We start from the raw sequence: 25,434 nt of genomic DNA, 5'->3' as shown, positions 1-25,434 counted from the left end.
ATTCTGTCCAACTTCTAGTGTAACAACAACAACATTTATGTCTATAGCACATTTTCATACAAATAATGTAGCTGAAAGTGCTTTACATAATGAAGAAAGAGAAAAAAGACAAAGTAAGGATTAAAATAGACAAAACTCATTAACTATAATCTATCTATATATATATATATATATATATATATATATATATATATATATATATATATATATATATATAAAAAATTCACTAAGGCAAGACAACCATGAAAAGCACGTCGGAAGGGGCGTGGATTCACTAAGCCGCCGACAAGTGAGACACCTATGGCGCACGCAGGAAGGAGCCACCCCACCAACTCCAAGACCATTGGATACGACGACAACTCGCAGGGCCACGCCCACCAACTCGGATGCGACGACACAGAAAAAATGGCGTCATTTATGTTCGTCTGTCGTAGAGGCCACATGCAGTGCAGGTCAGGTTAATGCCATGTGCATGTCATGCACCTCCGAGCTACGTTGACTGTTCATAGACTCGTGTTTCTCGCGGAGGTGAATCGCCATATGCAGCGTGTGAAACGGTTCGCGAGGGGTATCCCATGGGATCCTTTAAACAATCCTTTACAACTGAGGTTAAAGCACAATGAAGTAAGCAGTCTTTAAAAACCGACTTTTCCGTTGCGACGCACGCCCGCCCGCGTGCACCATAGCAAACTGTTTTATACGCTACATACAGCTATTCGCATCCGCGACAAACATGCGTCTTCTTAGATGCTCCTGCAGGAACACGGAAGACATTTTCCTGCCCACCAACACTCCTTTTTCACCGGCCGGCGTCTACCCTCGCTCTCTAGGCATTCACACTGCCTGCCCATTTGCCCGGATGCAAAAACTCACCGCCCACCCAGTTAGTCCCTTTCGTCTGTGGTAAGAGTCCACATGCACGTCTGAGCCACGCGCCGTTTGTTATGCCGCGGGTTCACTATTGTGTTGTATTCTGCTCTCTCCAGAGTTCCATCTTTTCATTCACTTACTGTTGTATACTCACACCAACCCGTTTTAGACATCCGTGTCTTTCCAGAAGTGTTTAGCATTCAATAAATAATTATGCATGACATTGAGCGTGTGTCTACCCGGCGTGGATAAGCCATTGAACCCCATTCGGGCTGCAAACCGCGGAATTCCCACTAAGTGCGACTCATACACTCCCACTGCTTACGTCCCATCACTTTGTACACATCCCCCTCCCACCTCGCTACTACCGTGGTCGGGTGTCTTGGTGGATTATATATAGAAAAGCAGCCAAAACCACACAGAGCAATGAAAAGTCTACGTCAGTCACACGTACATCTGGACTGTGTAAAGACGACGACTCAAGTGCCGAGAAATCGGCAGACTAGCATGACGAACGGAGCTGAATGGACGTCCTTCACCTCTCCTCCCGTTCCAACCTCCGCGCCGTGCACCACCATCCCTCCGTCTGGCAGGAGAAGGCGCGAGAACGGTCTGCCAGTTTTCAGTCACGGACGATTGTGTGTTGGTTCGTTCCTTACATTGTTACAATGTTGCTTTTCTTGCTGATTTATTACATTACCGATTTTTCAAATGTTAATTTTCTCCCTGTGCTTAAAAATCATTAAAAAACCGGCCTAAATATGTGGCGTATGGTACGCCGTGGTTTGACTAGTAATAATTAGTAAAAGTAAGGTCTGATGGCGGGGAGGACAGAAAAAACAAAAAACACTCCAGATGGCTGGAGAAAAAATAAAATCTGCAGGGGTTCAGATGCCACAAGACCACCTAGCCCCTCTAGGCATTCTACCTAACATAAATGATCCGTCCTCATTGTTTTTAGGATTCTCATGGAAGGACATGATGATGATGGTCATGTGGACTTCTGGTCTTTAATCCATCAATGTAGGGACATCACGGTGCTTTGATTAGATGGTGGTGGCACAGGTCGTAGTTTTGTGTTATTTGAATAAAATCAAAGATGGTTTTTGAGCCAGGGTATACTGTAGTGTAGTGGTTTACATTTAAAGTAATTTTAATTAGGTTTGTGTGTGTGTTGTGAAAATTCACTTTACAATGGACTTATCAGGAACGGATTAGCTCCTTCTTAAACTGGGGGAAGCCTGTATGCCTCCTCTGTTTGTGGTCATTTCTTTTCGTTCTTGCTGATTTGTTCAAAAGGCAGTCCTTTATCATCGTGCCTCTAAATAATCATTGTGGTCCGGTGTCTTTACAGTCTGTTCTTTTCATATTATTTAGGAAGGAGAGCATCTCATTTTGTTTTTGTATTTTTGATCTTCTTCTTTCGGCTACTCCCATTAGGAGTTGCCGCAGCGGATCATCTTCTTCCATATGTTTTTGTATTTTTGATATGCTTTATGAATCCCTGAGGGGAAATTTGTCTTTTTTGCATGACCTTTGGGGTTCAGAGCATGGAGTCAGCCATTGTGTGACGCCCCTGGAGCAATTTTCAGGTTAAGGGCCCAACAGAGTAGGATCCCTTCTGGCAGATCCTTAGCCACAGAGCTACCACTTCTACAACCATACACTTGGCTTGAGAACGATTTCTCTTTTTAAGTCATTTAGCAAAGTCATCAGTCATAAAAAACATGTCTCCCCTCTTTCTGATGTGTTAAGGACTAATGACAGATTACTTGATTTACCGGTCCCTTTGTGAGTTCTCATGGTCATTAGTATTTGGTATTGGTAGAAGACGGGATGGTCAGACAGCAGTTTCTAGATGATCCAGTGAATAAAGACAACTCATCAAACAGAGCAGCCATCCAGGCACACTCTGTCTGTTCTACTAGTTCAAAATCCAGGATCCAGCTATCCAAGTTACTGTAGTGTACAATCACAAGTGATCAGTTAGTGAGGCTAAGGGCTCATTTATACTTCACGCGACGCATGCTGCAGCGGACGCTCCTGCTACGCAAACGTTGTAGTGTTTATACTTACGCGCGTTCTTTAAGTAAATCTGGAGGAATCCACCAGGTGGCAGTGCGAGATATTATCGCGGTGAGAACATGTTCGGCTTATCTGTGTTGTGAATTGCCTAAAACACCTGTTAAATTCCGATAACACCTTACCGCAATATCTCTGAAAAGGATGTTTATTGATTAAATCCATAAATCCAGGGATGTATGTGTCCATTCCAGGAAGCATTGGGCACGAGTGAGAAACAGTCCCTTGACGAGGCCTCAGCTCATCGCAAGGTGAATACAAGTACACACATACACTAGCGTCATTTTAGCGGCACCAAATCCCCAAATCTGCATATCTTTGGAAGGAAACCGGAGCACAGTGTGGAATACCAGCAACATAACTGCTATCGCTCCGCCACCGTGACACCCCCATGTGTGTAATTATTCCCCCATGTGTGTATTTATTAACAGTATTCATTATTTAAACGAAATTATATGTAAAATGTAACATACACATTTTAATGCATTTCATCATGAAAGTGATATCAAGTATAAATCTAAAGATTCTAAATGTGCAGAGAGTTGGAATATCAGACATTTAATTTGTTCTGTTTGGCGATCTATTGCTGCTTTCTGCTGCTGAAGCAAAATGCCGACATACAGATGCATTCGTGGGGCTTTTATATTCAAGCGTCGCATATTCCCGATCGTAATGACACGATACATTTTAAAAGTCTCACATACCATCTTTTGTGCCATCTATTTTTTATTGTTCTACTTTACCTGCTGTCAGGTCCAAGAAGCTCGTAGCGACCGTTTGCGACCGTCTGCTTTAATGATAAAGTAAACTACGAGGTTAAAGTGGAAATTTCGGCTTTAATCTCGAAATTTCCACTTTAACCTTTAACCGTGTCCTTTATTTTTTTCTCAGTGGTTCAAATATAACGCTATACATTATGTTGCTGTTGTTAAGTTGCAAAAATTAAAAAGTAAAAAAGACATATATAAATGACACGATACATTTTAAAAGTCTCATATACCATCTTTTGTGCCGTCTATTTTTTTTTTGCAACTTCACATCGGCAACATAAGGTATAGCGCTGTATTTGAGCTATTCATCAAACAGCAAAGTGCGCACATCGATCCCCGAAGGATCTCCATAGAGGCTTGCTGTCACATGTAGATAGTAAACAGAGACTCTGACGTCACGTTCCGACTTTTAGCACACTGCGCTCCCCGACTTTTTGCTGGTACTGCAACTTCGCGCACGCGTCGCGTTAATTTCTGAGGACCTGCTCAGAGGACGCGTGAAATGAACGCTGGGAACGCGTGGCAGCCATGATGCGGGCGCGTACGCGTTCTGAGCGTGAAGTATAAATGAGCCCTAAATGGCATTAAAAGTGAAAATCAATTATCCACACATTGATTGGCTCTGTTGCCTCATTGCTACATAGACCAAGTCTGAAGCCTGGCCTGATGACTGTGTGAATACAGTTTGCATGTTCTCCCAATGCCCTTTGAGTTGCTCTCTGTAAATTCTCATCTTTTCCTTCCACATCCCAAAGATTTGGCCATCAGGTTAACTTTCAAATCTAAATTAAGAACATAAGAAATCTGACAAATGAGAGGAGACCATTTAGTCCATTAAGCCCGTTCATTTTATCTAATACCTAAGCTGTCACAACATCTCATCCAGATTGGGCCTCTAGTTTGTGTGTATGCACCATGTGCTGGGTGGGAGTCTTCCTAAAGCCTGATAGGATATGCTTTAGGCCTGTGTTACTTTATAATTTAATTATGTAGCTTAAAATACAAGTTATTTGATGGACTTCCACCAATGTTTGTGTATTTTGCAAAGGACCAGCATCGACATATTCCTGATGTAAGGTGGTGCACATAGAAGGGGAGCAATTGTTAGTACCCACCAGCTAAAATTGCATACAGAATTAAATAATACAGAAAATAAGGTTGAATTTCATAGATACAGTGGGTATAGAAAAGAATCACCTCCTTCGAAATATTCCCATTTTCTTTTTACTTTACAGCATTAAATGAAAACACACACAAAAAAAAATTCTTCCCAACTTTACTTACTCAATGCAATCTCTAACATCCAAATGAAAGATATCACAGCTACAGTTCAGAAGAATTATAAAAAATCAAAAACAAGACCTACTGAGATTAATAAAGGATCACCCCCCCCATTGTCAGTCATTTTGTTGAACCCCCTTTTGCCTTAATGAAAGCCTTGAGTCTGTTGGCATACTTCTCTATCAGATTTGCACATCTAAACTGAGTAATATTTGCCTCCCACTCTTCTTTACAGAACTGTTCAAGTTTTGGGCAAATTGGATGGTGAGTGTTGGTGGACTGCTATCTTTCCACAGATTTTTTTAGTGGGATTTAGGTCTGGGCTCTGACGGGCCACACCAGGGGCCTCATGTGTAAATGGTGCGTACACACAGAAATGTTGCGTAAGAGTGTTTCCACGTTCAAATCGCGATGTATAAAACCTAAACTTGGCGTAAGCCACGCATATTTCCATGGTTGCTCATACCCTGGCGTACGCAAGTTCTGCGCTCCGTTTTGCAGACTGGCGGCACACAGCATCAAAGCAGTGGTACTGTTCCAGTGTGGTTTGCCTTTCTTTTTTAGATCCACATCCCTGACGCGGCTTTATAAATACACTCAAATTGACCACATATCGTTTATTAGTTTAATGCAACTGATTGTAATTAACCTGTAACAATATAATGGTCCACAGAATGGACAAACTGTTCCAAATACCATAACTGCTTTAGCGTTGTTACTCTCATTGCACCTTCTTCTTTTTCATCTGCTTCCGTTAGGGGTTGCCACAGCAGATCATCTTTTTCCGTATTACTCTAACTGCACCACTCGGAGCAGCTGATCAGAAAGAGAATTATCGGTATATAGCATCAAGCACACGCTGCCTCAGCCATGCTTCCTGTTTGAACTGCTTCTCACATGGCAAACGCTTGAAAACCTTTCCTGTACGAACCTCGTGGTTGAGAAACAGTTTCATCCCAAGAACTCTAAACTCACTCAATCAGTCCATCAAGTGCTAATTGTAGAACAGTTAGTACTTATAAGTACAATCACTTCACTCTAAACTTGCATTACAGTTATAATATTGCACAACCTGAGCCACTTTATAAAGCGCGTATTTACATATATCATTTTTAAGATGAAATGCAGCAAAATATTTTATTATATTATACAGATAAAACTTTAACTTTATTTAAGTAACTAGCAAAATACCCGCGCTTCGCAGCGGCAAAGTACTGCATTAAAATTTTTATTAAGAAGAAAATGAAACCTTTTTAAACTGAGGGAAAATATACCAATAATTGTTTGTTTTGGATCTCTTTGTGTGCCACGTTGTCAGTTCGGCCCTCCGGTTGTAATATGACCAAGCTGTGCGCTGAGCTTACTCTTGAGCATGTAACGTACAGTTGGCCGTGTGAACAGTAATCTTGTCTCAAATCTCATAGCTTGGATTGCTGCTGTCATAATCGGTTTGAGTTTCATGGTTTGTTTCAATTACGACAGTATTTACAGGATTAGTTGTGTTGAAGTGACATTCGGCATCAGTGAAGCGTCGTGAGCACACAACCAGTTTCATCGATAAAATCACATCCAGCTTTTGAGAGTTTAAACATTCATAAACATCAAAGTGTCCACTACTGAAATCGTCACCTGTGAATCTAAGATGTTTAAGAGGCATTGGCGGTTGTCCAAAGGTGTAAAATATTTGGCCATTTCGGTACACTTTAAAGCGACAACCAAACAATTCAGCGGCAGCCATCAACTCACATGCAAAACCATAGGTGAAGGGCTTAAGCATTTCACTCTTCTAGTGCTCCTGTGTAGTCTAATTATCTCCTGTACCGTCATCAGTCCACACCTTGAACCTGTCCCAGTCATTCAATACATAAGACGCAATGTTCCTCCGGATATCAAGAGTGAGCCTGATATGGCCGTGCAATATGTAACAAAGAGAATGGAAAAGGTAAGTGGTATCTCCGGGCATGGAAACCACTTGGCAAGTGACAGTTCTTTGATCGATAGAATGTCTTGAAGATGGGCCCATAAGTAACAAAGACTGTTGAAAAGTTCAATATGGCGGCCGACAGTGGCATCATACCACCGAAATAAGTACGTACATCGGTTTTGGCTAGCGCCGGAAGCCACCTACCAAATTTCGTAAAGATGGGGTCAGCCTTCTACCTACACGGGAAGTTTGAAAATTAGGGACGTTGGAAAATTCAATATGGCGGCCGACAATGGCGTCATACCACCGAAATAAGTATGTACATTGGTTTTGGTTAGCGCAGGGAAGCCGCCTACCAAATTTCGTGAAGATGGGGCCATAAATAAGAAAGTTCAACATGGTGGACGTTGTCGACCGTTATGACCGTTACGTGTAGAACTTCGAAATGAAACCTGCTTAACTTTTGTAAGTAAGCTGTAAGGAATGAGCCTGCCAAATTTCAGCCTTCTACCTACACGGGAAGTTGGAGAATTAGTGGTGAGTGAGTCAGTGAGGGCTTTGCCTTTTATTAGTATAGATCTATATTGTTAATAATTAAACCTGTGAGGTCACGGTGTCGCTGCGCTAGTAAGGATCTGGCGCTCCGTTCACGGATTGTTCCTGCCTCACGTTGTATGCTTGCTGGGACTGGTGTGACACTGGATGGATAGAATAATTAAACATATACTATGAAGATATTTCAATGTTCCTTAAAAGGTTTGAAGAATTGGCGTTATAAGCTTACAGATGGTTTAACGTCTATTACAGAGCTGATTGTGCGGCGATTGGTTACTTGGAGAAAGAAAAGGAAGGACAGGAATTTGAGGTTAGTACATTTCAAAGAGACAGTACTGCTGTAGTAAATTATTTCATCGAAGGTCGTGCACAATCACTGCACCACCATGTTCACATATTTAATAACGTGCTTTAACTCCTATCATCATGAAAATGATATCAAGTATACATCTCAGTGTTTTAATTATTCAGAGAGCTGTAATATCATGAATGTAATGGATTCTGAGTCCAATCGGAGGAAGAGAAAGCCCGTTTAAGAAGCACGTAGTGATTCACACACACAGAGCACATAGAAGATCAAATACAAAACAAAGCATTTAACGTGCTACTTTAGTTACGATGGGATTTGAGAAATTAGTAAATTAAATGGTTTTAAAATGAAGTTCTGCTTTAATGACTGAATAAACTACGTGATTAAAGTGGAAATTTTGAGATTAAAGTTGACATTTTGTGCTTTTTCCCCCCGCTGTGTGCCTATTTTTTTTTTTCTGTACCCTAATAAGCTTTCATATGACACTCAGCCGGTGGGCAATGACTCGCCTTTTCACGGCGACTTTGATATCTGACAACTTTTTTTTATTTCGGGTACTGTGTGACTTTGTGAACTTGAGCTTTCAAATTTATCTGACACTCTATGTTACTCGATCAACTTCCTTTTCTTGTTTATATCACTGTTTAAACCAACAAATAGTATGTTTTCTTTGCCTCCACTTGGTATTCGCTGAACTTATTGTATTTCCCCCCGTGCTTTTACCATTGCCTTTTCACAGAACGCTGAGCTTAAGGGCTATTTATATTGATTTGCATATTCAAAGAATCGTAATTCTGGGAGAAGACGGGGTGGGACAGCAGGTGCGTGCACGTGCGTTACTTTTCACGCTGACCGGGATTTATGTAGCGGAAGAACATGGAAGTTGGCGTTCGCGCAGATTTATGCATCTGGATTTTTTTGTGCGTACGCTCATTTCCGCTTTTGTGCTTACATCATGTTCTAGTGTGAGTTCTACGTACGGCATTTTGCATGAGGCCCCAGGACATTCACTTTTATCTCCTTCAGCCACTGTGTGGTCAATTTTGCTGTGTGCTTTGGGTCGTTGTCGTGTTGAAAGGTGAACATTCTGCCCATCTTAAACTTTCTGGTAGAGGGTAGCAGGTTTTCCTCCAGAATTTGAGGTTATTTTCCCCCATCCATTTTTCCTTCTAACCTAATGAGAGCCCCAGGCCCACCACAACAAGATGCTGCCCCCTCCATGCTTTACTGTAGGTATGGTGTGTTGTGGATGGTGAGCTGCATTGGTTTACCGTTTGGTATTGAGGCCATGTAGTTTGATTTTGGTCTCATCTGACCATAAGACCTTTTTCTGCTTGGCATCAGAATTTTTAAGGTGCATTCTGGGAAAGCTCGAAACAGGCTTTAATGTGGCCTTTCTTGAGAAGTTGCAGCCTCTCTTACCAGTTTCCTCCTTGCTCTTCCATCCAGTTTGGAGGATCCAGGGAGGGTCCTAGTAGTACCAAACACTTGCCACTTCTTTATGATGGACTTTAATGAGCTCCTTGGGATTGATAAAGCCTTTGAGATTTTTTTGTTTCTCCATCTCCTGCCTTATGTCTGGCCACAGCTCAATCCCTGAGATATTTTGAAAGTGGCTTGCCACCCACAGTCAGTTGTTTGCTACCAGTTGCACTAGCAAGCAAGGAAATGAATGGACCAGGAACAGCTTCACTAATCTCACTCATTACAACTGATCACAGGGGGAAGGAAGCCAGTAACCCTGATCTGCAGTGGAAATGGTGGGCACTTACATCTGAGTGAGTTTAAGGGTGGGGATCCTTTATTAATCTCAGGATTACTTGTTTTTCATTTTTTATAATTTTTCTGAATTGTAGCTGTGATATCTTTCACTTGGATGTTACAGGTTGCATTGTGTAGGTGAAACTGGAAAAAATATTGGTTTGTGTGTTTTTATTTAAGGCTGTAAAGCAAAAAAAAAAAAAAAAAGGAATATTTCAAAGGGGGAGGAGGAGATTCTTTTCTATACCCACTGTAGTTGCTGCTTTTCCAGGAATCCTGCTCTGTTCTGCTGAAAACGGAAATGGCAAACCTTTACAAAAATGCTAAATGTAGTAATCAGAGTATAACCTATGCCACTCTAAGATAATGTACGTTTTTTTTCTGTGACGTTCTTCTCTCTTTATCATTTTATTGTTGTATTTCACATTTTACAGTAGAATACTCTATTATAGACTTAATAAGCTCTGTTAGAATAATACACTCTGCCATTATTCATTATTGTGCATTATTCGATTCCCCTTTCAAACAGCAAATTGGTTCAGGAGTAGCCTGTGTCATTTTGTTAGGATATGGGGAACAGTGACAGTAGGCCGGCACAGTGTGGAATGTTGACGGCCCGTGTTGACTCCAGTATGTCGTGTAAATTAGGGATCTCTGCTCTTAACGTAGTGTTTCCTCTAATCCCGCGGATGCTCATTTGCGCTGTGGTCTGGTGACTCTGGGAGCCAATGCATTAAGTGGAAACTGACTGTTGTGTTTCTGGAGTAACGTCTGGACTCTCGTAGCCTTGTGGCTGGGAACATTTTTCTGATTGAAAATGCCTTTTCAGTAGGCTGAGAGGTGATGTGACCTCCAAGACTTTGAAATGAATTATGCAGATCTAAAAATAAATGGATGGCGGATACACAAGAGCGTCTTGAATGATGAAAATATGGTACATTAAAGTCATAAGGGGAAACTCCACACCCCACCATAGTCACCTCTGAAATTCCTAACAAACAATAATCCTTTTGCCTCCAAACTCTAGAATATCCCCTAAATATCCTATAATAAAAGGATACGTTTCTGTCTGTGTGTCTATCAGATTGCTATGTATCTGTCATTCCAAAACATGATGCATCAAAAACATTTTTATTAGTAAAATGCATTGCATTAATCATTTCAACACATGGCACATCAGACATTAATACTGCTTTTGTGAATCCCATGCTTAATGGAATATAAGCGAGACATATGCACTGCATTTGTCATTCCAACAGATGGCACATCACAAACGTTAACACTGTTTTTACGAATCCAATATCAAATGTCTTAGATGGGTAGAAGGGCGAATTTAAAGGATAAGTGTCTGTTCGTCTGAGTTTACGTCTGTCTGATTGCTATGTCTCTGACATTCCAACAGATGGCACATCACAAACATTGACACTGCTTTTACGAATCCCATATGTGTTATCGTGATATTTCCCTCCACTTAACCTTTACTTATTTCCTTCAGGGATAAGTGGACTCATCAGGTTCGTTACCAGGGTGGTCTACTGTCACACCTTAAGATTAACACACGCATACATAGATATACACATACACACAGACCTTAACCACAAAAGTAACGTATGAAAGACGTATACACATACAGTACACGTTATTCCCTAGCACTTAAAACCTTACCAGTGACGTATGAATAATACCTGCACAGACAGCTTTCCCGAGTTCTCCAAGAGATTTATTTATCATAGGCACGAACAATGTACGATGTCTTAGATATTGTTTCTCAGACCCAAAAATGAATTTTGGTCTACAAGAATATATTCGAACATACAAAGGCTCAATATCCCGGGCTATAGACCATTTATCAACCAGTGAGTGTTTTACTTTAACGCACTGTTTGTTATTGGACAGAGCTCTACATCCTTAGCCGACAAACCTTGCAGTTTGTATCATATGGCGATTCCTGACTGTTCCAGGTGCTCAAAATATTTACCTTATTACCTCAATCACTCCAGATACGAGGTGTGGCAGAAAAGTAATGAGACTGACAACACTGCGCTGTTGTCCTTGATAGAGCACGTGTATCAGTACCCTCCCATAGCTCAGTGCGAGTTTCAACTCCTTCCGTTAACTACGTGATTTTTGTGACTGCTATTAGCGAAGTTGTGTTTTTGGTTGTGCGTCATGCAAAATGGAACAGCAGAATTTGGAGCAATGTTGTGCCATTAAACGGCAAGTGTGACGTTTGAAAAGTTAAAACAGGCCTATGGGGAACATTCTTTATCCCGAGCTCACGCTTTTGCTGGCACAAATCATTTTTGAAGGCAGAAAACACGCTGAAGATGAACACCGCTCAGGGAGGACTTCAACTTCGAAAACCAATGAAAACATCGAACGTGTGAACACTCTTGTGAGATCAGACCGTCGTTTAACATTAAGAATGTTGAGTGAACAATTAAATTTGAACCGATTTACCGATCATCAAATTTTGACTGAACATTTCCACATGTGCCAAAATGGTGCCGAAAAACTGCCTTCTCCATAACAGAATTTTTGACCTCAAAAGGCATTCCTGTGGTTCCCCAGCCCCCTTATTCACCTGACCTCAGTCCGTGTGACTTTTTCCTTTTTCCTAAACTGAAAAATGTCCTCAAAGAACGTCATTTCGGGACTTTAGAAAACATCCAAAAGAGTGTAACGGACATGCTGAAGACCATACCGGTTGAAGACTTCCAGCGCAGCTACCAACAGTGGGAACAACATCTCCATCGGTGTGTAGCTGCCCAAGGGAACTACTTTGAAGGGGATAACATTGATGTTTGAAAAAAATAAAAACTTTGGTAAATAAAAAATCAGTCTCATTACTTTTCTGCCACACCTCGTATGAAGACAAAGTATAGAAAGTTAAAAGCAACATGGTGTTTATTAAATAACAATAAAACCAGTAGAGAAAAGGGCAAAATAAAATGTGTATAGCCAAGTCTGGAGATATATATAGTCTTTTGAAAAAGGCTTATGAAAAGTTAAAGATGTCAAAGATGAATGTCATGCGTGGCTTGTGATCTAGCTATATATATATATATATATATACACACAGTATATGTACAGTATAATATGTGTGTGTGTATTTATATATTTATTGTGAGTACGGTCCGAACACCATCAGACAGACACCAGCACTTTATAAAACCACACGTTTATTTTCCAAGTCCCACACAGCATACACTGCTCCCAGCACCAATCACCCTCCTCACGTGCTTCTCTCTCTGTGTCCGTGAGCCGCCTCTCCTCTCCTCTCCTCCTCGCCTCACGGGACCTTCGTCCTGCCCTTGCACCCAAATGCACCCCGGGTGTCACTGGAAGGATCTTCCCCCACCTTCCCAGGTGTGGCAGAAGTGCAGAGCTCCCGGGAAACATACTTTTATTCTGCCTTGGAATTTTAATAAAGGACCCCCCACCCCCATTTTAAAAATGAATTCTCAGCCCTACAACATGTATACGTACGCAATGGGTCTGTTCTAACTGACTGTATTACACACTGATATGGCACCTGCTCATTCCAGGGCTGCTGGGAACCTAAATAACAAAGCTCAGACTTAATCTCCATAGAACATGTGTTGAAAGACCTGACAATGGCAGTTTACTTCTCATCCAGTCTCACAAAGTTTGAGATGATCTGCTTGCAAGGGATGGGATAAGCTGCCCAAACCCTGATGTGCAGTGTTTTGTAGAGAGACTTAATCAAGGGGCCTTAAAGCTTGAATTGCTACCAAAATGGCTTCCACAAAGTACTGAATTATGGGTACTTAATACCTGAATGAATGACGGGTTTCAGTTTTTAGCCTTTAATAAATTTACAAACCTTTCTGAAAACATGTTTTTATTCTCATTATGGGTTATTGACTGTTGACTGATGGACGGTAATGGCAAAATTATACATACAGCACAGTAAAGTGTGGCAAAAAGGAAGGGGGATCTGATTAGTTTCTGAATCCGCTGCAAGTTACAATTTTTAATAGGGCTGTTCGATATAACGATATATATCGGATGACAATATGAAAACGTCTATCGCTGCACATTACGCTATCGTTTGTTTCGTGGTGTCGCAAAATAAACTGTTTACGGCAATATTTTTTTCATTGTTTTGATGGCCACCACGTGGATGCAGACACACTAGCATGGCTGATGAAGACGAGGCAACACCAGGTAGCTCCACACAGAAGGACCTTGTTCCTAAACGAGTGGCTACCTCTGTAGTATGGAGATGGTTTGGGTTTGAAGAGTCTGACACGGACCAGAAAACCGATCGCTACCACAGACTCCAACACGACAAACCTCTTCTACCACCTCCGCAAAAAGCACGTGAGCGAGCATGCAGAGAGTTTACAACTGAGAGGCAGGCCACGTAGGATATTACAGTTGTAAAGGTACTATTTAAACGAGCATGTTAAAAGCTTGGAAGATTAATTGCTACCAAAACAATTTGCTTAAGGCATAATTTTCCCTGCAGCGTTTGCTGTCAGCGTTAATCTTGTTAAAATTATGTTTACGCCACAACTGCATTATCGGCAAATCTCCGTTAACGATTACGCGGATCGCCGTGCTTGGGGCTGGACGGCATCAACACGTTAGCGCCGTCCAGTCTCACGCACGGGGCGATCAGCTGTAACTCATTAACGGAGATTTGCCACACTACGATGTGCAAATTAACATTTTACTAGAATGTAGCCTAAAAAATATTATATTTAACATTATATATTTAATATATTTTTGTCGTAAGCCTTATTGCTGCTACAGTTTGAAGTACAATGTTTACATTTAGTTTTGACAGTTAATGTTAGACTTGTGTTTATTTTGTTTAAAGGGTTTATTGGCCTTATAGTTTAGTTGTTAGTGCTTTGATCCTTTTATATTTAATATATGTTGTGAGAGTTATTGCTGCTACAGTTCACATTTTGTTTATGTCGGGCATTTTATATAGCAGTATTTTATATTGGGCCTTTAGTAATTTGTTTTTGAAAAGTGTTTTATATTTGATACATTAACATTTTATGTTTACATTCTAAGTCAAACATTTGCTCAAATGTTTTAAATAAAAGAACAGAAATAATTACAAGTTAAGTACTTCTCATTTTTGATTTTTTTAATTTAAATGAAAAAAAAAGGAGTGGTGATTATATAAACTATTCACTGAATACAAAGAAAATGTACTATATCGTGATATCGGGATATGAAATGAAATATCGGGATATAAGATTTTGGTCATATCGCACAGCCCTAATTTTTAATGCAACATCCTTTGTAAATGCGCCATTCTGCTTTAGCATAATTGTAGACCTGAAAGCTACAAAAGTCGAGACATCTCCCACTTTGATAAAACAAAATAGGAAAGACACTGCTTCTTGTTTATGGATAGCAACATATCACTGTTGACAAAAATTGTTTTTTAAAAATTCTGGAAAACAATGATCAGTCAAAAATCTTGGGACTCTTTGTTGAATTGTTGCTGCCTCTAATCCCTCACTGATGTCTGTTCCTTCTCCTTCTCCTACTTCTTGCTCCAGTTGTATAGCTGATAGGATGACGGCCGTAGATGAGCTTTCAGACAGTACAGAAGTTGTGGAAATGGAAGATGTTCCCTCGCAGTTTTTTGTGGAAAAGCACTCCTGGGATGGCTTAAGGGACATCATTCATGGCAGCCGCAAGTATTCAGGGATGATCGTCAACAAGGCGCCACATGACTTTCAGTTTGTAAAGAAGCATGATGATTCAGGACCTCATTCACATCGCCTTTACTACCTCGGTAAGGAAAACAAAGGGTAATTTTTTTTTTTTTGACCCATGTTGAAATTGTCAAAACGTTTTTACTTACTGTATATAAAAAACATTTTAACTTTGTTTTTATTTTTTTCCTTACACAGGCATGCCCTATGGAAGCAGAGAAAACTCTCTCCTTTACTCAGAAATTCCCAAGAAGATTCGACGAGAGACTTTGCTGGTGCTCTCCTGGAAGCAGATGCTTGATCACTTTCAGGTAAAATAAATGCTTGGAACTCCTGTTTGACATGTTTACCTTCTTAATTTCTATAGAAAAACAAGTTGCAAGGGAATTTGATTTGGTGAGGCTCATGCTAATTCAATTCTTCTCAATTCGGTTCACTGTGAATGGGTGGAAGTACACTCGGCGACTTCAAGAAAGTGTTAGGGTGCTTGCTGGGTCTCGCAGTGTAATTCTAAAGTAACTCTCATTAATAGAAAACAGGTGCTTGATAGTGGAAAAATTATAAGAGAGCAGAAATAAATGGCAAACTTCCCAAATCTCGTTATCTAACAGCTCGGTTCACAACCATAATTCGTTCCAAAACTCTGGTCGTAAACTGATTTGGTCGTGAACCGAAGCAATTTCCCCCATAGGATTGTATGTAAATACAATTAATCCGTTCCAGACCATACGAACTGTATGTAAATATATTTTTTTTAAAGATTTTTAAGCACAAATATAAACTGCTCAAAAAAATTAAAGGAACACTTTGAAAACACATCAGATCTCAATGGGAAAAAAAAATCCTCCTGGATATCTATACTGATATAGACTGGGTAATGTGTTAGGAACGAAAGGATGCCACATCGTTTGATGGAAATGAAAATGATCAACCTACAGAGCCCTGAATTCAAAGACGCCCCAAAAATCAGAGTGAAAAAATTATGTGGCAGGCTAGTCCATTTTGCCAAAATTGAATTGCAGCAACTCAAAATTGTACGCAGCACTTTGTATGGCCCCTGTGTTCTTGTATACATGCCTGACAACATCGGTGCATGCTTCTAATGAGATGACAGATGGTGTTGTGGGGGATCTCCTCCCAGATCTGGACCAGGGCATCACTGAGCTCCTGGACAGTCTGAGGTGCAACCTGGTGGCATTGGATGGACCAAAACATAATGTCCCAGAGGTGTTCTATTGGATTTAGGTCAGGAAAGTGTGGTGGCCAGTCAATGGTATCAATTCCTTCATCCTCCAGGAACTGCCTGCATACTCTCACCACATGAGGCCAGGAATTGTCGTGCACCAGGAGCCACTGTACCAGCATAGGGTCTGACAATGGGTCCAAGGATTTCATCCTGATACCTAATGGCAGCCAAGGTGCCTTTGTCAAGCCTGTAGCGGTCTGTGTGACCCTCCATGGATATGCCTCCCCAGACAATCATTAACCCACCACCAAACTGCTCATGCTGAATGATGTTACAGGCAGCATAATGTTCTCCATGGCTTCTCCAGACCCTTTCACTTCTGTCACGTGCTCAGGGTGAACCTGCTCTCATCTGTAAAAGCACAGGGCACCAGTGGTGCATCTGCCAATTCTGGTATTCTATGGCTAATGCCAATCGAGCTGCATGCTGCTGGGCAGTGAGCTCAGGGCCCATTAGAGGACATGGGGCCCTTGGGTCACCCTCATGAAGTCTTTCTGGTTGTTTGGTCAGAGACATTCACACCAGTGGCCTGCTGGAGGTCATTTTGTAGGGCTCTGGCAGTGCTCATCCTGTTCCTCCTTGCCCAAAGGAGCAGATACTGGTCCTGCTGATGGGTTATGGACCTTCTATGGCCCTCTCCAGCTCTCCTAGAGTAACTGCTTGTCTCCTAGAATCTCCTCCATGCCCTTGAGACTGTGCAGGGAGACACAGCAAACCTTCTGGCAATGACACGTATTGATGTGCCATCCTGGAGAAGTTGGACTACCTGTGCAACCTCTGTAGGGTCCAGGTATCGCCTCATGCTACCAGTAGTGACACTGACTGTAGCCAAATGCAAAACTAGTGAAGAAACAGTCAGAAAAGATGAGGAGGGAAAAATGTCAGTGGCCTCCACCTGTTAAACCATTCCTGTTTTGGGGGTCATCTCATTGTTGCCCCTCTAGTGCATCTGTTGTTAATTTCATTAACACCACAGCAGCTGAAACTGATTAACAACCCCCTCTGCTACTTAACTGACCAGATTAATATCCCATAAGTTTCATTGACTTTATGCTATACTCTGATTAAAAAGTGTTCCTTTAAGTCTTTTGAGCAGTATAATTAATAACACCATAGAATGCACACCGTAATAGTAAACTAAATGTAAAAACATTGAATAACACTGAGAAAGCCTTAAACAACAGAGAAAATTAACATTGCAAGAGTTCGTGCTATAGCCTTACGACCCGATCGCTGTAAACACTTTTTTTTAATGAGTTTTAAGCACAGGGGAAAAAAAGGAACATTTGAACAAATCCGAACTTTATTTAAAAACCAACCATAAGCAACCAAGAAATGAACATTGCAGGAGTTCACGCTAATAGCCTTACAACCTGATTGCTGTAAACACTGAGTTTTAAAGCACAGTGGAAAAAAATGAACATTTGAAAAAAGAGAAAAGTAACATTGCAACAATTCATGGTACGAACCGAAAAATGAACATTTGAAAAATACGTAATACAAAAACTAACCATAAACCACCATGAAAACTAACCTTGCATGAGTTGAGTTCTGGCATGAAGTGAGGAGAATCTGGGTGGAGAGGAGGTTACAGTTTGGAGTTAGAGTCTGGCTCCGCGATGGAGGGATGTTTTCCTTCAGGTGTTTTCTCTGTTGTGATTTCTTGGGTTTCTGTTTTTTTTTTTAGCTGTTTAGCTGGTGGATCAGACTTGGAGGGTGTGACATTTTTTAGGCAGGTTATTCTCTTTGAGATATCGCTTCACGGCAGGAGTGAAAGCTTCGTGCAGCCATTCCAAAAACAAGGTCCTTGTGACCCAACCCTTTGTGTTTGCCCTCCACATCACGGGCAGTCTGGCTTTATTTACATTGTGCTACTTGAAAGCACGCGGGTTCTCAAATTGGTAAACGAGTAGCGGCTTGATTTTTACGTCGCCACTAGTGTTGGCACACAGCAAAACTGTTAACCTGTCCTTCATTGGTTTATGGCTGGGCATAGCCTTCTCTTCCTGGGTAATGTAGGTCCTCTTTGGCATCCTCTTCCGGAACAATCCGGTCTCGTCGCAGTTGAAGACTTGTTGCGGGATGTGGCCTTCGTCCTCCACTAATTTTGTGAAATTTTTCACAAATTCTTTCTCCGCTTCAGCGTCAGAACTAGCAGCCTCTCCATGCCTTACCACACTATGAATGCCACTTCTCTTGCGAAACTTTTCAAACCTTCCTCTACTGGCTTTAAATTCCTCACTTTTGCAACTCGTAGAAGGATAGTTTTGCAGCAAATCTCCATGAATCTTCCTGGCTTTATCGCATAACATCGCTTTGCTTACGCTATCCCCTGCAAGTTGCTTCTCGTTCAGCCACACTAGCAACAGTTTTTCCACCTCTTCCAGCACTTGAGGCCTCTGCCTGGTTAACACTGTAACTCCTTTTGCAACATCAACGGCTTTAATAGATTCTTTCTGCTTTAGAATAGTCGAAATCGTAGATTTTGACTTCATGTACTCGGCAGCAAGTTCAGTAACACGAACGCCACGCTCATACTTTTCAATAATTTCTTTCTTTACTTCGATTTCAATTTTCTTCAAAACTTTCTTCTCACCACTCTTCACTTGCTTAGAAGCCATGTTTAAATGCAAAAGCACACGAAATACTATAGAGCACAAAGAGTTCACAGTGAAAGCACGCACGCGCACGTCTGACTGAGAACAATGAACAGGGAGAGGCTGAACATGTGCTTAAATATAGTAATCGGACCGTAAAGGAAATGTAATAGAGCACAAAGAGTTCACAGCGAAAGCGCGCACGCACGCACGCACATGCAAGCGGGCACGTCTGACCAAGAACAATGCAACACGTGTGGAAATCATTGGCGCGCACAAACCGAAAGGGAGACTGGTTTGTTCGTATACCGAGTGTGTGGTTGTGAACTGAGGCAAAAGTTTGGCAAACTTTTTGGTCGTAAACCGATTTGTACATGTACCGAGACGTTCGTGAACCGAGGTTCCGCTGAAGAAAAGTTCATATCTGGGAGCTCTGTCTAGGGAATCCATTCCCGGATGGGTTTGCTTTCAGACAATATTATTTAAAGTTTTTATGCAACTTGCTGCTGAATATTTAAATTATATTAAACATTTTTTTTTCCTTCATTCAAGTAGTTGAGTATATTCTGTTAATTATCAACCATACTTTATTTGTATTATAGATTAATTCCTGAGTTGTGGTGGAGCAGGTATTGGTGGTAAATACTTTGTGAAAAATCTGTACTTTAAATAAAGTGACTTTTGTGTTCATAATGAGTTAAATGACAGAAATATATACTGCTCAAAAAAATTAAAGGAACACTTTTTAATCTGAGTATAGCATCAAGTCAGTGAAACTTGTCAGCTATTGATCTGGTCAGTTAAGTAGCAGAGGGGCTTGTTCATCAGTTTCAGCTGCTGTGGTGCACTAGAGGGGCAACAATGAGACAAACCCAAAACAGAAATGAATGGTTTAACAGGTGGAGGGAGGCCACTAACATTTTTCCCTTCTCATCTGTTACTTCACTAGTTTTGCACTTGGCCACGGTCAGTGGCACTGCTGGTAGCATGAGGCGATACCTGGACCCTACAGAAGTGGCACAGGTAATGCAACTTCTCCAGGACGGTGCATCAATACGTGTCATTGTCAGAAGGTTTGCCGTGTCTCCCAGCACAGTCTCAAGGGCATGGAGGAGATGCCAGGAGACAGGCAGTTACTCTAGGAGAGCTGGACAGGGCCCCTCATAGAAGGTCCATAATCCATCAGCAGGACCCATCGATATCTGCTCCTTTGGGCAAGGAGGAACAGGGTGAGCACTGCCAGAGCCTACAAAATGGTGTGAATGTCTCTGACCAAACAATCAGAAACAGACTTCATGAGAGTGGCCTGTGGGCCCGACGTCCTTTAGTGAGCCCTGTGCTCACTGCCCGGCACCGTGGAGCTCGATTTGCCATAGAATACCAGAATTGGCAGGTCCACCACTGGCGCCCTGTGCTTTTCACATACAAATTACTAAGTACAGTTTTGAATTGCTGCAATGAAATTTTGGCAAAATGGACTCACCTGCCTGCCACATCATTTTTTTACTTTGATATTTGGGGTGCCTTTGAGTTGTTGGGCGTTCTGGAGATTGATGATTTTCATTTCCATCCAACAATGTGGCATCCTTTCATTTCAAACACATTATCCAGTCCATATCAGTATAGTTATCCAGCAGGATTTCTTTTCCCATTAAGATCTGATGTGTTTTCAAAGTGTTCCTTAAATTTTTGGGCAGTTTATTCATAATATCTCCTAGTTAATGCAGTTTTTGGTTATTCTTCTCTCACTAATAGGGCTAAGCAAAGTTCCATAGCATTTTACGTTAAGACAGTGAAACAAGGGGAATGAATACTGTATTTTTGCAAGGCAAATTTCACTTTGTGTCCACTAACCTGGTGCGGGGATCCTCGGATTTGCGTTGGGCGTGGGCTGTGATTTATAACAGACAGCTGTGATATTTCAACCCCAGCAGACAAGAGCTCGGGAGAGATGATGAAGTCAGTGACGATGGGAAAGTCTGAGTCAGAGCAGAATCCTTTGTTGATGACAGTCATCGTACCACGTGTCTGTCGTCTATTGTTATTTGGCTGATTGCATCTGGGTCTTAACATGATTCCTCCTGCCTCATCTTCACAGGTTTTCTCTAAATGATTATGCAATAATGAGAAAAACCCAATTTTTATTAGTTTATTGGATCTATTTCTGTGCCCGAAAACCTTGACTTTGGAGACCTATAGTTAGTTCTTTCTTTTTTTGCCTCTTAATTTGAAACTCAAAAGCTAACAATCTGATTAAGTGATGTCACAGAGAAGTTTCTTTGCCCTTGTTTGACATCAGCCATCCTAACAGCCTCTTTTGCTACAGCTGCCTACAGTCCAGATCAGAGAGACTAAGGAGCTTCTTCCCATAGTCCATCTGCATGTTAAATAAGGAGAGTGTCTAGAAATACATGACTTCTTATTGTTAACTCTCTCTCACATTAAATCTTTTAAGTTCTCGATTTAGCTATGAGTATTATTTATTAAGAATTATTATGTATTACATATCGTATATACTCTCGTATAAGACGGGTCTTGAAACCCGAAAAATCGATCATAAAATTAGACTCCGACTTACACGCCCGTTCGAAAATGTGACACTTAAATTTATTTATTTTTTTTTACATGTTGTTTCCTCCAATTTCGCACCAGTACAGTTGTGCTTGAAAGTTTGTGAACCCTTTATGATTTTCTATATTTCTGCATAAATATGACCTCAAACATCATCAGATTTTCACACAAGTACTAAAAATAGATAACGAGAAACCAGTTAAACAAATGAGACAAAAATATTATACTTGGTCATTTACTGATTGAGGAAAATGATCGAATATTACATATCTGTGAGTGGCAAAAGTATGTGAACCTTTGCTTTCAGTATCTTGTGTGACCCCCCAATAACTGCAACTAAACATTTCTGGTAACTTTTGCTCATTCCTGCACACCGACTTGGAGGAATTTGAGTCCATTCCTCCGTACAGAACAGCTTCAACTCTGGGATGTTGGTGGGTTTCCTCACATGAACTGCAAGCTTCAGGTCCTTCCACAACATTTCGATTGGATTAAGGTCAGGACTTTGACTTGGCCATTCCAGAACATTCACTTTATTCTTCTCTAACCGTTCTTTGGTAGTACAAGTTGTGTGCTTAGGGTCGTTGTCTTGCTGCATGACACAGCTTCTCTTGAGATTCAGTTCATGGACAGATGATCTGACATTTTCCTTTAGAATTCTCTGATATAATTCAGAATTTATTGTTCCATCAATGAAGGCAAGCCATCCTGGCCCAGATGCAGCAAAACAGGCCCAAACCATGATACTACCACCACCATGTTTCACAGATGGGATGAGGTTCTTCTGCTGGAATGCAGTGTTTTCCTTTCTCCAAACATAACTCTTTTCATTTAAACCAAAAAGTTCTATTTTGGTCTCATCTGTCCACAAAACATTCTTCCAATAGCCTTCTGGTTTGTCCATGTGATCTTTAGCAAACTGCAGATGAGCAGCAATGTTTTTTTTGGAGAGCAGTGTCTTTCTCCTTGCAACCCTGCCATGCACACCATTGTTGTTCAGTGTTCTCCTGATGGTGGACTCATGAACATGAACATTAGCCAATGTGAGAGAGGCCTTCAGTGCTTAGAAGTTCCCCTGGGGTCCTTTGTGACCTCGCCAACTATTACACGTTTGCCTTGCTCTTGGAGTTGACCACTCCTGGGGAGGGTAACAATGGTCTTGAATTTCCTCCATTTGTGCACAATCTGTCTGACTGTGGATTGGTGGAGTCCAAACTCTTTAGAGATGGTTTGGTAACCTTTTTCAGCCGGATGAGCATCAACAACTCTTTTTGTGAGGTCCTCAGAAATCTCCTTTGTTTGTGCCATGATACACTTCAACAAACATGTGTTGTGAAGAGCAGACTTTGGTAGATCCTGTTCTTTAAAAAACACCGGACTCGAATTTCACCTTCAAACTAACTGGTCATCTGTGAGGTTCATATACTTTTGCCACGTACAAATATGTAATATTCGAGTATTTTCCTTAATAAATAAATGACAGAGTATAATATTTTTGTCTCATTTGTTTAACTGGTTTCTTTTTATCTACTTTTAGGACTTGAGTGAAAATCTGATGATGTTTTAGGTCATATTTATGCAGGAATATAGAAAATTCTACAGGGCTCACAAACTTTCAAGCACAACTATATCTCGGACACATTGAATTTCATTGCAGCAGCGCAGTTACCAATTTCTTTCGCGACTTCAAGGACTTTTAATTTAAGACCAGCTTCATATTGTCTTCTAATCGAATGTTCCATCGTAGATAAGGGATGCTCTTACAATAAAAATGTATGAGAGTGTGAGTTACAAAAGACACAAAACAGTGCAAATGTCACTTCGCAATAGTTCCGGTATTACTGTGTAGTCACGTAGGCAGTGTGCTTCGTGGTTATTCTCTCAGGTTGGCATCAGCATATCATAATCTCATGGACCAATAGCGTGAGTTTTCTGCATTTGACTTATACGACCGACATTACAAAATACCAGAAATTATACGGTAAAATCAAGTCATGACTTATCCACGAGTATATATGGTATTTATAATGTTGTTAATGGTTTTTGAATTAATAAAGTTATGTATTGCTATTGTCCCTTTATATTTGTCTCAGTGCACAGTCGTAGGAGTTGAACGACTAAACACTTTACTGCATATTGTACTGTATGTATAATTCGTATGTGGCAATTAAAATTACATTTAATTTAATTGTCTCTTCAGGCAACCCCCCAACATGGAGTCTATTCAAGGGAGGAAGAGCTCCTGCGCGAAAGGAAGAGACTTGGCGTGTTTGGGATCACCTCGTATGACTATCATTCCCAAAGTGGCCTTTTCTTGTTCCAGGCCAGCAACAGCCTCTTCTACTGTCGAGATGGGGGGCTCAATGGATTTATTGTGAGTTTAATCCAAGCTCAGATGCACAGTTGTGTTTCTTTTATATTGCACTTTTTATTTTTGTTCTGTTTTTGCTTTGCCTTCAAACAGAATACTGTTTGGTGGGTTCTGTTTGTATTGAAAAATGATTTAGTGGCAAGTTTGTCACTGAGAATTGGCATAGCACAGCATTCATTTTGAGAACTGATGAGATTCTTTGTATTTTATTGATTTTGTAAATGATGTTACAGTGAATAAGACGCAATTGGTGCTACATCCCATATGTTTTACCTTATATCAATGTCAAGAACCATCCCCAATCCATCTTAAAGCATTGTCACGCTACTATTCCAGAAATTTTAGGTCGTCATCTTAATTTAAATAATCTCCGAGAGTTGGTCTACTTTTCCAGCGCATCGCGCACAAAAGCAAGGGAACAATGGGAGCACCAGAACTCTGCTCACATCATTTCGATTCGTACCGCAAGCTCCAAGTAGTAAGTCTGTGATGAGCGGAATACCGCTACGCTTTCCACTCACGAGACGGAAGGACAATCCCGACCGCTTTTATATAGTAAGTAAGAAGAAGAAGAAGATATCGCACAGTCTGGAGTAGAAAATCATCTTTTACCTGGAAAAACGAAACTACAAATCCCATCGTGCATTGCAAAATGGACGGCGTGTGAAACTCCGCGCTTGCGTAGCACTCACGGGATGGAAGGACACCCGACCGCTTTTATATAGAAGGATGATATAATTGTCTTTTTCTGTTCATTTTATACCACTATTTTAGAGTAAGCCTCATAATAGTTTAATAATATACATATACCTTATGGTGAAAAAGACGCATTTATTGGCTTTATTGCAACATACAGTGCTGTGAAAAAAAATATTTGCTTAAATGTTTCAGATCATCCAACAAATTTAAATATTAGACAAAGATAACCCAAGTAAACACAAAATGCAGTTTTTAAGTGTCGATTTTATTTATTAAGGAAAAAAGCTATCCAAGTCTACATGGCCCTATGTGAAAAAGTAGTTGCCCCCTAAACCTAAAACTTTTTGTGCCACCCTTAGCAGCAACAACTGCAATCAAGTATTTGTGATAACTTCCAATGAGTCTTTCACATTGCTGTGGAAGAATTTTGGCCGACTCTTCTTTGCAGAATTGTTTTAGTTCAGTCACATTGGAGGGTTTCTGAGCATGAGCCACTTTTTTAAGGTCATGCCACAGCATCTCAATTGGATTCAAGTCCGGACTTTGTGACCAGGCCACTCCAAAACCTTCATTTTGTTTTCTTTTTAAGCCATTCAGAGGTGGACTTGCTGGTGTGTTTTGGATCATTGTCCTGCTGCACAACCCAAGTGCGCTTCAGCTTGAGGTCACGAACTGTTGGCCGGACATTC

General features: G+C 40.9%; 1 protein-coding gene across 1 annotated transcript in view; it reads left to right on the top strand.

The window, feature by feature from the left end:
- dpp9 (dipeptidyl-peptidase 9) overlaps positions 1–25,434 on the top strand; it is a 170,984-nt gene that overhangs the window by 67,035 nt on the left and 78,515 nt on the right. The window contains exons 3-5 of the mRNA XM_039767093.1: positions 15,103–15,341; positions 15,460–15,572; positions 23,876–24,049. Of these exons, the coding sequence (XP_039623027.1) occupies positions 15,103–15,341; positions 15,460–15,572; positions 23,876–24,049 (526 nt within the window). The remainder of the gene's footprint in view (positions 1–15,102; positions 15,342–15,459; positions 15,573–23,875; positions 24,050–25,434) is intronic.

Source organism: Polypterus senegalus, chromosome 10 (assembly GCF_016835505.1).
Source record: "Polypterus senegalus isolate Bchr_013 chromosome 10, ASM1683550v1, whole genome shotgun sequence".
Classification (NCBI taxonomy): Eukaryota; Metazoa; Chordata; class Cladistia; order Polypteriformes; family Polypteridae; genus Polypterus; species Polypterus senegalus.
This window is presented reverse-complemented; position numbering and strand designations above follow the sequence as displayed.